The sequence below is a fragment of the Micropterus salmoides genome, unplaced genomic scaffold (assembly GCF_014851395.1).
Source record: "Micropterus salmoides isolate LMB-PRFRI ecotype aquatic unplaced genomic scaffold, ASM1485139v1 Ms_hic_scaffold_8, whole genome shotgun sequence".
NCBI classification, from domain to species: Eukaryota; Metazoa; Chordata; class Actinopteri; order Centrarchiformes; family Centrarchidae; genus Micropterus; species Micropterus salmoides.
In genome coordinates, this window is record NW_024044570.1 from 36,107,998 (window position 1) to 36,123,463 (window position 15,466).

Here is a 15,466-nt window from a genome sequence, read left to right on the forward strand (position 1 = left end):
AACATTTGTTCGTAAAATTAACAGTAACACATTAGTGGACCATTGTCCACACCAGAAACAAGCCTATTTAATTATTTTCATTCTAATAAATATTTTTCCAATGTTATTCTCTTGTAGATATTTTTAAACTGAAAAATAGACATGGCTTGTTTTAACTCATTACAGCAACTATTCCACAATTTAACTCCTTTATTTGATAAACAGTGTTCTCTTAATGTAGAATGTACTTGTGGTTGATTAAATATACATAATCCTCTAAGATTATATTTACTTTCTCGCTGGGTAAATAATAATTGCAAGCATTTAGGAGTTTTATTATATTTGACTTGATAAATAAACTTTAACGTATACAAATCAACTAAGTCATAAAACTTCAAAATTTTTGATTGATGAAACAGTAAATTACTTGGTGAATTATAAGGTGCATAGTTAAATAATCTGATAACCTTCTTTTGTAATAGGAAAATTGGATTGGTTCTAGTTTTGTATGTATTTCCCCATATTTCAATACCATACATTAAGTATGGTGTGACAAGTGAACTATAAAGTAAATGTAATGCATTTTTGTTCAAAGTATATTGCAACTTATACAAAATTGCAATCGTTTTTGATACTTTCTTCTGAACGTTAAAAATATGCAGTTTCCATGTCATTTTACAATCAATAATTACTCCAAGGAATTTTATATGATTATCTTTAATAGTAATCCTGATCTCATTATTTATCTCTTTATTACTAAATACCATAAATTTAGTTTTATTTAAATTTAATGACAATTTATTCAAATCAAACCAATTCTTTAGTTTATATAATTCTTTCTCTACCACCAACACAAGCTCTGTAAGATTTGGGCCAGAACAATAAATTGTTGAATCATCCGCAAAAAGAATCAAATTTAAAACATCCGACACTTTACAAATATCGTTTATATATAACAAAAATAACTTGGGGCCCAAAACAGAGCCTTGTGGAATGCCACAATTAATTCTCTGAAAGCAGGACGCAACTCTATTGTGAAAACCTACATTAAATCATTATTATGAGGTTATTACCACATTAATGTCTCCATATTGCCATTTTCATCCAAACAATTGCACTGATACAACCATTTAATTGTTAGGTTACACTACTGTTACCAAAATATTACTATAATATTACTATAAGTTTTTTCATTGTTGCTATCTTTTAATGTGTTTCCTCATTACCACCCTTTGTTTTGGCCTTACCCGTGGTACACTGTTACATCGTTTCAAAGTATCAAACTATTACCATGTTATTACTGAGCTGTAATGTAAAGTGCTACCAGAAACATCATCATTATATCAACATATTCTTTATCTCAACACATCATCATTTTTCCTGAGTCATGCGTTGACCCTACCTCGCACTTTAGCCACCATCCTTTTTCTTTTGGATCGTCTGTCCTTTTCCCATCTGTCTGTGTTACAACTGATGGCATTTGGCTTAAATAGCCAGCGTACTCCAGTATACCCACTGAAGCATGCCAATGGCACCAGGAGTACTGTCCTCTCAGCCTGGATCAATGCCAGGCATACCAGCCCCTGATCCGCCACTAGTGAACATGAAACTCCCCAGTGGAGTGAGGAAATCAGATGCTCTGACATCACAAATGTATAGTCCTAAGGGTGAGTTTTCTGTATCATTTCCATGCAGAAGTCATCTGTTAATTGTTCTAATACAATTACAAGACTCTGGGATTCCACATTTCAAAGCCAGCTGCTACTTTGGATCATTTGTAAGAATTGGCAGCTGTGAATTCTTGTAATGTAATGAGAGCAACGAGGCAGGAGATATGCTATTTCCCTTAAGTGTGAGAGTCAGTTAGACATGTCTGTCACAGTGATTTATTCAATTATAGCTGTGATATGGCGACCGTTAGATATGCCGGTTGGCTGCCGTCCACACTTTTAAAGCAGTAAAGTCAGTCAGACTGTCCAAAGCTGTACAACTAAATCTGTCCATCTATTCTCAACTGTCAGCAGCAGTTCATCCCTCACTTCTGTCTGTTAAGACTGCTAGGCACCACACTTACTAAGCCCTTTAGATTGTCCCAGTTACTGTCGGCCACAAAGGAAATATTTTACTTTGAATGACTTTCCTGACAGGTTTGGATTCATGAATAGTTTGTAATGCAAGGATGCATAAACTCTTCATTTCCCCTGTGCTGACTCACCCACAATGCATTAAAACTCAAACATTGCACTCAAAAAGTGTGCTATTGTTCCCACTATTTTGATTTTGATTGACCTTATGGTTCACCAGTTACCTTTCCATTTGCAGGCCATTTTATCATTTACAGCACAATGCAAAATGTTGACCACATGCACACCTTTAATAATGTCAGCCTAAATCACATCCTTAACAATTTAATCGTCATCTCTAAATATTCTTTCCCCTAACAAATTCTGTTTCCCTGTTGATCATGATGCGCAGAAGCCAGTCCATCTGGCCCAGCAGGTATAGTGAACTCTATGAGGGGAAACTCCAGCCATGTGGCTGCCAGCCAACCACAATCCAACACCATATCCAAACATCACTGCATCCAGCAATAAATCATCTGTTATATAGTATGTCTCTTCACATATTTCACAACAGTCAGTTGCTCAGCACTTCTATTTTAAAGTGCCCCACTGGAATGTAGACCTATTTACCTCAAAAGCATGGCAGGTGCCAGTAAAAATACAGCTGAAGATAAGGTGGGGGAACATTCCTGTATAGTGTATGATTAGTTACTACTGGTGTGAAGGAGAATTTCACTACTGTTGATTTTGATCCAGTGCTTTGATGCACCATGTGATAACAGCAGCAGCTGGATGCACAATATGTCATGTGACAACTTCTGAACACAATATGATATCTGACCTGCTTTACAAAAATAAAAAATAACATTGGTGTTTGACTGCATTAATCTCAAATGGTTAAAATCGCTTTTGTCAAGGGGACAGTCGTAGTCGACAGGTAGTTTATTTATCATTATACAACACAAGGTGGTAAAACGAACTAATGTTTGTAGTCCCTTTATGCTACACACACATAACATATGTATATTTTGTGAAATGTATATTAAAATATGGTAACATGTAAAACAGTAAAACAATATATACAGTTATTTATATACAATATACATTTGTACATAAAATGCATACCCATTCAACATCATGCAGTGCGTTTCTTGAATTTGCATGTTGGGTGAATGAAAAAGGCAACAATAAGATGAAAATGTGGTTTTCATCTACATTCCTGACATTTGGGAAACAGTGTCCATCTTGACTGTGTTTGAGCACCAAGCATCATCGATGTAAACAGTGCTTGATCCGGTATGTTGATACGAAGGTCTTGGTTTTAGCGGGCATGTTTTTACTACTTTTAGTAACTTAGCTTGTTTCTTATTTCACCGTTTTACTTATACTTCATCCTACATCATAAGTATCACTCACTTATTGAATTTGCCTCCTTCAGTTCTCTTCCCACTCACAGACCTAACGTCTCTGCCGCAAACACGTCAGCGTTTCCCGCTTCTTCTGCCGTTTTTCCATTACCAGAACTAGCTCAACTCGCCTTGACTCAACTCAGTTTGGCCGTCCTCCGTTTTCCATTGCAGATAGTACCCAGAGATAGCACCCCTCAATCTAGATGGTCGTCATAGCGATGGCACACACAACTGCCGCGACGTAATGTTCAATGCGACACACACAAACAGCTGTCTCTTGATATAAGTTAAAACGTTTCAACATTACTCAGAATGTAAAGACAGATAAGACGGAGGTGATACGAAAAAAGTACCCGGTAGCAGGTACAAGTACAACTTTTACAAAATGGAAAACCAAAAAAAGACGATTAGAGGCGAGCTGGTACCGTGCAGTGGAAAAGGTGCTTTACCCTCTCTCTCTCCCTGTTTGTCCGCTTCGGTAACTTTCTCCATCAGTAGTAGGCTAGGCTATTTAAAGTCACCAAAAAGAAACAGAACTTGTCTTCTTTTCCTCCAGTGATTCCGTTCACAGCAGCAGCTGAGCTGAATGTTGTGAGGACGTATTGATGACATAGCCTATCAAAACAAAACCAACGTGGTAGCTAACGAATGACATCTGACTGGTGTGTTACCTGGTCCGCTCTTATATAAATTTATTAATTAAATATCCACAGTGTCGCGAATTGTAACGTAATCACTGTGTTTCTCTGATAAATGCAACAGTGTGTCGCCTAACCTGCACGGCCCGCCGAAGTAAAGTGTATGTGTGGGAAACACTGAATGAACCGTGCTTTTCTTTTTGCAAGCCAGGTCTTTAACAGTGTCGACCAGCACTGTGTCTCCCTCCATGTTGCTGAGAGTTTGTGAGTAGACGACTGCGTGCAGACGCAGAGGGAGGTGTGGGGCTGCACGGTGGGGGAGAGAGAAGAGCAAACGCTGGCAGGACTTTACGGAAATTAACTCAACATCAAACTATATTGATATAAACGGTATTATGTCATATCTCTTACAAAATTATCGGTATACATTATACATTATACATTATTACATTATTATTACATTATCATTATCGGTATACATTATATACCGAAATACCACCCAGCCCTAGCGTCCACTGTGTCGACTTTTACCGGCCGAGCAGGCTAACTTCCGGTTTAGCGCTCCGCTAAACGTGCGGCTGGTGTAGCCTTTTCAAATGTTATCGACTGAATGGATCACATTCTGATAGTGAAACGAGTCATTTCGCTCAGGTTGCGACGGCCAAATATATTGATCCACCGTGTTACAGCCGCCGTTTTGGCCGCTAGCAAATGTTACTTCAAAGCACGGGGTACTTCCGGTCGGCTCGGAGGCGTTGCGAGGCCAACAGCCGACCAATCACAGAGCTTACGGTCCACGTCGACTCGACGTGTAGTTACATTTTTGAGGAGGTGCACGTCCGGCGACGACATAACCTCTGCTCCGTAACCTACACCATCACCTACGCCGTTGATTTGACGCAAAAGTATAAATTACACCTAAGTCCAAGCTGGGCCAACATGGCTGCTATCCCTGCTCTCTTTCCTGTCCTCTGAGTGGTCACAGCACCTGTTGTCGTGCCTGGTATGGGGATCTGCCTGGGTGGATTCTAAGGTCCGCTGCTCTTTAATCCAAAAACCCTGTCCTTTTTTTCCAATGACTGTATTTCTGATGAAAAACAAAAGGGTAGCAAACCTTGTTTGAGGATAGAGGAGAGGGAGTTTGCTCTAGGAGCGTCTCAGTTAAGGGACCTGCCTTGAATCCAGACTACGTGAAGGAGGTTGCTCTGGAGGAGATAAGCAGACAAAAACAACATGTTCAAGTGTCTTAGAAACAGAAGAAGGATTTACAGAGGATGTGCAGTTTTAAATGCATCTGCTTAAGGCTGGGTGTATACACTTGTTCAGTCACTACATGCCTGCCTATTCAGTTAACAAGTAAACTCCATGTACCCCAACTCTCTCCATCTCAAATAATTATGGCACAGCTGATTGTGTGTAGTGTGCACCTTTCTTCAGGGAATCCAGGTAAATCCTTGATGTGCTCCCAGTAAATAGGGCAACCTTATCCTGACACTATCATCTTCCCGCTGGCTGACTCCAACATCAAATATATTTTATTTGAAGGTTTTAATTCCAGCAAAGTCTGGTCCATCTCTCTTCTAACCCAACCAAAAGGACCAATGATAAATTATTTCTGATATTTTACATACATCTCATGGATTATACTGCTTGTGAGCACTGAGATTTGGAAAACTATTAATTAGTTTTATCTTATTTTATCTCCCTTAGTTGTAAAATGCACAGAAATGATAAATGACACACCTATATGTGTTGTCCCTCTGAATATGTCTATAAATATGGCACATCCTGTTAAAGAGTGTAGTATTTCCCATCTTCAGTAAACATTGCATGAACCCTTGTGGCTCTCAATACCTCCTGAGGTTGTGACCTCTCGTCACCCTGTGGACCCCCTGTTAGTGACACCCTGGTTTACTTGCTGCTAGTAATACTACACTGGACAGTGCTACATTCTTCATCTCAGTATGCACCCCCCCCCCCCCAACCAACAAGAACATCAATAATACAGCTTCTCGAGTTCCCAAACCACCACCACACATATCATGCAAGGCCAACACTATGGGCTGTCTATCTATCACCACCCATGTGAAGTGTGGAGTCAAGTCACATGTTGTGGTCCCTGTGGAAGAAACACATAAGGGTGATGGGAAGAAGACAGGGATGGAAGGGGAGAGGAGGAAAGGACAGAGGAGGAAAGGACAGAAGACAACAAGCCATGAAGAGGGGGGGGGAGAATGGTAAGGGGAGGAGAAGGAAGCAGGGAAGTGATGGAGGGGCAAACAAAGAAAAAGAAGGCAAAAGGGACAAAGTAGGGGATGTTGAAAGAAGGGATGAGTCATTTTAAGTAATAAAAGTCTAGAACAAGATTCTTACACAGATTTTTAAAAATAAATATCAAACAATATGATATCAAATACAGTTTGATAACAGTAAAATATGTCAAATACAGTTTAACACTTGACATTTCATAAGATGGACAAGAGATTGATTTTCTTGAATTTTCATATTATATCAAAGAATATGCTAATGACTCAAAGGCAAAGCTGACAACTACAGAAAATCCACACATTTAACTGACTATATGACATACAAACACCCCCGCCCCCACACACATACACACACACAAACACACACTCATTTGTCACACTAGTGTACCATATACACACTGTGTTTGCATCAAATTAAAGAGCGTGTTAATTAAAATGTTCAAGAAACTAACTGCTCACTCTGTTTCTTTTCCAGGGCAGCCATTAATGCCTTTGCTGCTCTGCTGTGCACAAGTAAGTTTTTCATGACCTCATCCATCATTCACCAGCATGGTCTCATCACCATCATCATCATTACTGCACAACATTGTCAGTGTGCCTCTTCTTCGGGGGCACACTGACAATACTTGTGATTCTTGGGCCATTTTCTAGTTTAATTATGTAATTCTCTTATTCCATGGATAAGTGCTGATGGTGGGATAGCGTGGCATCTCACTTATTTATAATATACTGTGAAAGGACTACAGTGGACTTAAATAGGAAAATACATTTCCTCTAGATTGGGAATGTCATTAGTTCTGCAAGTATTTGGTCATAAACCAAAGCATCAAACACATTTTTCTGATTGCTTAAAATATTTGAAACTATTGGCTATTTTTGTAAAACACACTAATCACACTATACACACTAATCAAAGAACCTTACACCAAAAAAAGCACATATCTGGCAAAAGCAAACAATTCTTGCAAAACTCTTTAAACTCTTCTAAAACTAGTGTTTTTGCATCATTACGGTAGGGGAGGCCGGGTATGGTTGTAACTTGGGGAGAGCTGTAACAAAACCAATTCCATCAATTACAGATAAGATTGGAGTCAGTATTTACCTACTTCCTCCCTGATCAGGCATGGCTGTAGGCTGTAGAGGCACATTCAGAATATATACAGGAAAAAAACTTGATTTTCAGGTAAAAAAGTAATTTTTTTGACCAAGACTATTGCAGATAAAATTGTTTGATTTATTAGATTATATAGATCTTAGGCAAGACACAATGCATTTTCCCCTGCTGTTTATAACCACTACAGCTAGCCGAACAATGGCTGACCGGTGTGGGGTGGGTTGTAATATAACAATAATCATAATATAATTATTAGTCCTGTAGGTGACCTTTTTAGGGGGTTAAGGGGGTTAAGTGACTTACTCAGGGACACATTGGTAGATGTCACAGTGGGAATCAAACCCAGGTCTCCCACACCAAATGCATGTGTCTTATCCACTTTGCGATTGCCACCCCACTTCTTTTAAAAGTGTTGCAACCCATCCTCTCCAGGGTTACCAGCATTAATTTGTCAGAACTGTGACCAGTACTCCTCCTTCATATGTTGTTCACATGTCGGCATCACATCTCTTCACTACTCAGTCTCTGCTGGTAGAGAGGGCAGAAAAGAGTACCGGCAGCTTTTGAAAAGTGCCGGCATGCAAGAAAAAGTCCTGGTACGCAAAACAGTAAAATGTGGAAGTGCCGGTACCGACCGACTTCACGCACTGACTGTGACTCTGATTAAGAATGTAGACACACTGACACACACACACACACACACACACACAAGCGAGTTTATCATACTGTTACAGATAGAGAGAAAACATTGTTTTATTTTACTGTACCTGATTTTGAAGCACATCAAATGGTGTGGCATCGATTTTTGCATGTTTTGTCTTAAAACTTAGCCCAGCATGTGTTACAACCTACCCCGGTAGTCATGAGGTCTGTGATGTTCTTGTAGAGGATTCAATTGGGGCCATTTGGAGTAAACACATGTGTTCCAACCACACCCCTCTCCCCTACACACAAATGTCTTTGAATGAGTACGAGCAGCAGCTGATACGCACTGACAGTATAAATAAAAAACACTTTTCTGTGTGCAGGGCAGAGTAGTTTGCAATAGTTGAAAAGTTTTGTCATTTATGCAATACAGTAAAACTCACACACGCCCAAATTTGTAGAGTATGAATGTGTATTCCTCAGTTTTTGTACACAATCTGAATTTATTTTGAAACTCTGTACAGCTGCTTCGTCCAAAGCAGGGAGACTCACTGTGATGAAGTTATTTGGAGTAACCATATTTACAAAGTGGGTTTGTGCTCTTAGCTGAACAGTACTCTACAGTCTCTGACCGGAAGTCCAATTATTTTGGAACAGACTTTATAGTGCATATTACTGAACCAGTACCAGTATTGTTTCAGCAGTACAGTTTTGCTAGAAGTGTGTTACTGAATTGCAAACTGAGTGTAAAAAATCATGTGCATTTAGTTGGCACACTTTCCACGGTTCCTCACTTGTTGAGATGTATCTGTCTGGGCCGGAGCGGTGGACAGACTTTTCCATTTCTGTTGAGCGTGAGTGGCAGATGTAGAGTTTTGATTTGTTTTCTGCCCCTGTTTTTTGGATTTCTCTCTGTTTTCTCCATCTGTACTATATGTGCATGATTACAGTAGGTAACTGTAAAACTTCTAGCGAGTGTTGGCCGGGGGTTGAGTGGTTTGGCCAGGTGTTTTTTGGGAGGTTTTTGATTGTGGAAAAGCCACCTCCGTCCGTCCGGCAGGCAGTAAGGATAGTCCAACTGGATAGTAACATTAGTGTGGAGGAGGTTCTGTTGGTGAGCAGGTAGGACACAAAAACCTTTCTTTTTCATCAAGAATGAACAAAGCAGCATATAGACTCCGGCCTGCACAAGGACTGCTGTATAACTGCGACCTGTCCTGGTTTGAGAGCTGGGCGATTAGGCTATGATAAACAGCCTTTCCTCTTACAACCAGAGGACATGGACTTTAGTGGACTAACACTTTTTTACAGCTCTGTACTGTAGGCATGGCATATTTTTAAGTTCCCACATGCTATAAACGAGATCACAGGCATGGTTTTGTTTAAGGAAGTTTTTTTTATTATCATAAAGACACTGCTGTCTGCGAGTTAATCTCAGATAGGCTGGCTGCACCAAACTGGGCCATCTGATGAAGATGAGGGCCACACCGGTGGACCCATGATCACCTCTATCCGGCTGATCAACCGAACCCTAATAGTAAACACAGAAAACCATACTGTGTGACCAGTGGAGTGAGGAGTGTGAGTACATTTTCCCCTCCCTGTCTATCACCCCAGCTGTGTGGGAGTGGCAGGAAGCAGGAGGTCAGCTGCTATCTTTTACAAACCCCCACCTGGAGAAGTTCCAGGCTGCAGGGGGAACAAGCTGTCGACCAAATCTGCATTGAGGTTTGAACCTGCGCTCTTTGGCAGAGGTGACGGAGGCCAGGTGGACTGAGTTTTTTTGCCCAGACGTTTCCGTGAAAGGTGGTCCCTGTACAAGCTGCCCATTGACAAGAGGACGGCCGACCTCCAGTGGAGGGTTGGACGTGGGGAAATAGCTACAAACAGGTACAGAGCAGAGAGCTGGGGGAGGAGTGTATGTTCTGCTCTCAGATTGAGACCCTGGTTATTTGTTCAGTGTCCCCGGCTGTCGCACTGGTTGAATTTGTTTACTTTAGGCCTGAAATACGGTGCTAAGAAGATTCTATACAAATTGGTGAACTTTTTATCTGGTTCTGACAAGTTGAACTTCTGGCTGATGTGTAGGACCGGGCCCAGACTCCCGGCTGTGCGGAGGGCACTTCTGATTGTAAACATCTGATCAGAGAAACACCTTTCTGTGTTTGGTTAACAGTTTTTGTTGTATTTTAGGAATACGTAAAACTTACTACTACTTTAGAAAAATGTTTTTTTGTGATTCTGAGACAGTGATCTGTTTTTTCCTTGCAATGGTCCAATAAAAGGACCTCTTCTCTTCTCTTGACTTGTTATGTAGAACTGATGTGTTGTAATGCATTAATCTTTCCTGTGGGGGTCACTTTTGCACTTTGTTTCCAGTCCTGTGGCTGAGCGCCTCTGTTATTCTTTTTCACACACATACTCATTCAGTGTGTGAGACATTCTGAATAAAGGAAATGTTTTTTTTTTCTTCTAGACTATACATGAACACACCACATTCTGTTTTTAATCCCATTTTCTACGACATCTTGAGGATTTCAACAGAGTTACTGGAGGTTATGTGAACACTTCCAAGTTGTGTCTTTTAAAGGACAGCTTTTCCCATGTGCCTGGAATGTAAGCACTGGTCTGCAGTTTTTGTATATTGTATTGTTACTGTCAAAAAATCAAGACCCAAGAACCAATAATGTGCATCTCTGAATTCTTTCCAACTTGCCTACTTGTCTGTGGCCCTCACCTTTGTCCCTTGGTCTCTACTGAAGACACCAACACCTTACACATTTTGTAGTTTCATTAGAAAAAGGCTCAGTAATTTTCTAAAACAGCTGGTCACTATAGTTTTTCTCAAACATTACTCAAATAGGGACAAATATTGCATTTGACTATTTTCAGCAGGAGATAATTTGACATGTGCTCCAGTGAGTAGTTGGGGCAGCCTGGGTTTCATTTTGATCAGTGGTACACACAAAACTAGACCTGAAAGAGGCTTTCGCCACTTCAGACACAAAAGTTGTGATCTATAAAAACAAACTTTACGGGTGAACCTGTGCACCTGTAAGTAAACCACAAACACAAACTGGAGCCTGGGGAACTTGGCCATGCGCATGGTGAAGTGCGAGGAATCCTTATAGATATATTGATGCCTGATCACATCACTTATAGATACACTTTATCAGAAATATTCAATCATCAGAGTTATGTGCACCTTTCAACTACTAAAGATAGAAGCTAACTAAAAATTCAAATCAGATATTTCATCAGCCTGTGGATAGCGGATACAGGCAGCAGAGAGGGCTGGACTGTAGCTTGTGACACTTGTGGTGAAACGCTAAGATGATGCCAGGACGTGCCAGGTGGCAGGATTCAGGAAAGTATGGCTTGCCTTTCTGATCACTGAGTCCTTTTCACCTCACCACATTAACCAGGCAAACCGATGAAATGATCATCATCCGTGTCTCCCTTTATTCTCTGCACTTTGCCATACACCCTAGTTTCTCAGCTCATCAACATCACAACACTATGAACTGTTCCCTGCGACAATGTCTGTGAGAGCCCTCATGCATTTGAATTATAAAGGGACCATTGCCTACAGGTGTGCATACACACGGTTTAATAAATCAGATTGTTTTTGGCTTTTATGTGCACATACACTTTAGTAAGGATCCTACACATTATTTATAAATGAGACTCCAGAACATTGTGTGCTGATTGAGTCAAAACAAACTTCAGAGTGGGTGTTCATGGTAATGAAGGAACATGTCACCCAGTGAAATAGTGTTGTAATGGAGCTCTATGGCACAGAGGAATACAATCTATCTGGCTTTGGATACACACAATAGTTGTTAGCAGGATATGTTTATTTTGTCACTCAGAAAATATTGTTATTGCAAGACAAATCCTTTAAACACAGTCCTTAATTGATTATATCCAGTCAGAGTGCTTGATGCATTCACATCTCCCCTAAAAATTCTATTCAGTTGATATATGTGAGAGTAAAAATGGGCCTGGCACTGGATCTAAGTCAGCAGCAGCAGAGGAAATGCTGATAAACCCAGATCAAACAGTGATGCTTCCTTCTTCTTTCTTTCTGTCTAAACTTTTTTTCTGTTCTTGTTGTGTACGCTGTTTTTATTTCTAATGCTCTTGTCTGAACTAGTGGACACATTTTGTTTGGTGACAGTTTAGAGAGTCACAACTCAAGAGGCAACGAGAGATTTGGAGGCCTCTGAGCTTTTTCATGATTTATGCAATGTTGTGCTGCACTCCATGTCAATGTGCCAATTTGCACAGAACATCAAGGGGACCACGTTCGCTCATAAACTAGAACATCGAAATGAGCCTGCTCTCAGTGGTTCGCTTTGATCTATAATGAAATGTTGTGAGTGAGCATAAAGGCAGCAATTACGCTAATATGAAGTCATATCTGGAGATATGAAGTATTTTTCTTCCTGGCAACCAATATTTTGAATGCATTTTCCCTCCTGATGCCAGGACTCGGGGAGCGTATTTAATCTAACACTTAGTCTGTGTTTGACATCTCACCCACTATTATGCAGTGTTTGTCTTTGCTTTCCAGGACCAAATGAAAACCTTTGAACAATAGCTAAGCATTCTGATTACCCTCCCATCAGCTTTTAACACATTTATGAATTAAAGATGTATGAAGCAGTGTTTACACTTGTTTTATTCTTATTTGGATGTGTTCAAATTTAAAATGATTTTAACATACTGTAATCACTAATTCCTTAAATATTTGAGCACAACATTTTTCTTTTCTGAAGTTATTATTAAGCATTATCTAAAAAATTAGTAGATAATGCTTAATAATAACCTTGGACTCCTGGTGGTTTTGGGAGTCAGATAAGCGCATAATCTTTTACTACTTCCTATGTTACAACTTTTAGACAATTAAAATGTGCCTGTTCTGAATTCCTGGTTGATTCATGTTTAGTGCTATACATGTTATAAGTGCTGATGAATTCTTCACTTTTTCTACAGCTCCATCATTACAGCAAATGTGTCTTTCTGTGAGAGTGTGTGTGTGTACTGTATGTTAGTAAATGGGCATGCATATTTTCCCAGTGATTAAAAAGTCGCACTGGTAGGAAGATCTTCCTCTATATCCATAAAAGCATGACTAAGCTTGCATAGACATAAGTAGGGATGGGGATTATAATTTTTATTGATATTGATACCCTTATTGAGACTGCTTAATGATCGATTCTTTATCATCGATACTTTACTATTATTTCGTGACGGTTATTTGGTAAGACCAACAGGCATGAGGTAGGCCTGCACGGTATGAGGAAAACATTCAATGTGCGATGATACTGTTACAGTATATATTGAAATGACATGATATAAAATTTAATTTCTAGAGCAGCGACATTAATGTTTACAACAGCAAAGTCACTATATATAAACTCAATATGTGACATCACAACACTGAGTGACATTTAGAAAGAATAAAAACTCCGACATTAGTCTGTATCAGACCTTCCTCCTCCTTTCTACATGTTTGCCTTACAGACAGCTGTAGTGATAAAGTATTGTCTTTTTACTCACAAAGGTTTTATTGCACAAGCGTAGCTGTCGGCAACTTGAGTAGTTTGGAGCCATAGACTGTATATAAGAAGTGGACGTAGTCATCGTGAGACAACCCGTTGGTTTGTGGACTGCTGTTTTGAAGCCCCAAGTTTGGCCTGTTTGATACTGCGTTTCAGTGCCATCATTAGAAACATTAGTTTTCCTATCCATTGCGTTTCAAGCTAAATCAGATTTTACAGATCCACTAGTCTCGATAGCAGTATTGATAAGCTTGGACCTTATTAATTTTTGGGTTTTGAGAAATGTTGCACTTCCTGGGTTTTTATTTTGACCCAGGTGTCGTCCACATCCCTGTCCCAGTGGCTCGGTGCTGTTCCTCTGAAGGAGGGCTTTTCCCTCCACTTCTTCCATGTAGATGTTTGCCACAATCGGGGATACGGGTGAGCCCATGGCACAGACATGCTTCTGTCTGTAGAATCCTCCGTTGTTCTGGAAATAGGTGGTGTTTAGACAGAGGTCGAGAAATTTACAGATCTGGTCAGGGCTGAGGCTGGTTCTGCTTTCCAGGGTGTTGTCTTGTAGCAGACATTTCCGTACGGATTCTACTGCCTCCATGGTGGGGATGCAGGTGAACAAAGAGGTCACATCATAGGACACAAAGGTTTTATCTGGGTCCAGTTTCAGTCCTCGGACTTTGTTTACAAAGTCAATGGTTTTGGATGTGGTGGGATGTGAAGCCAACCAAAGGGGCTAAGATGGTAGATATGTGTTTGGCAATGTTGTACGTGACTGAGTTAATGGTGCTGAAAATAGGCCTGAGTGAGGCTCCTTCTTTGTGTATCTTGGGTAGTCTATATATGCAAAGACAGCAACACTACAGAGGATGAGCATGAGTTTGCTCACAGTTTTTGATAACATCTGACCAAAAGCACAAGGTCATTCAGAAATCCACAGTGGAGTTGTATATGGAGTAGGAATGGATGTTGAATAAATTGTCAGTTGATGAGTGGGGCTGAAGTCAATTATAGCCAATCAAATCAACTCCTATTCTCCCTTTACAAGCAGGGAACTAAACATCCTGATGAGCTGAGAGTCATGACAGCTTCTTTCAAAGGGAATAGAAACACAAATCTCTACAGATGTTCTGTTTCTGTATATTGTTGTGTAATGTGACCCAGGGTCAGAAAACACAACACAACCATGATGTGTAAGATTTTCATGATTATTGAAGATTATCAGTATCTTAGTGTAGGCCAGGACAATAAATAAATAAAATATCTGACTTGATTTCTTTGTGGACAGGCTATGGGACCAGCTGACCTTCTCTCAGCTAACACTTGACATAACTTTCTGGATCCCACTTATCAAAACAAGGCTCAACCAAAGAAATGTACATCAGTGCTGAGACCTTGTTGATTTGTAGGCCATAGTGATGTTCATTTCAGAGAATCCTCTTTCACAGTTAGCACTACTAGCAGCTGGTGATTTTACTGAATGTTGCACTTTCCAACAGCCCATCAGTCACAGGGTTTTAACAGGCATCAAAATGAATTATGAAATATTAGAATAATGACAATTATTGATTAATAATAGAATTTAACTTGTTAAATTCACTTCAGGGCACCACTCTTAAAGAGGAAAAAATTGATCAGAGGTGTGTGTGTGTGATCTATCTTGGATAACAGTACCAAGTTAAAAGGACTTTGCACACAAAGACTCTCTGTCTTTGTGGAGTACAACATTGCTAACATTAATTTAATGGTGGCTGAGAATTACAGTTACACTAATAACCTCACGTTACAAC

The 15,466-nt window shown here is 39.9% G+C and overlaps 1 protein-coding gene across 1 annotated transcript in view; it reads left to right on the forward strand.

The window, feature by feature from the left end:
• LOC119894361 (cytosolic carboxypeptidase 4) overlaps positions 1-15,466 on the forward strand; it is a 144,311-nt gene that overhangs the window by 13,817 nt on the left and 115,028 nt on the right. Inside the window, exon 6 of the mRNA XM_038707068.1 lies at positions 6,832-6,869. Within this exon, the coding sequence (XP_038562996.1) occupies positions 6,832-6,869 (38 nt within the window). The remainder of the gene's footprint in view (positions 1-6,831; positions 6,870-15,466) is intronic.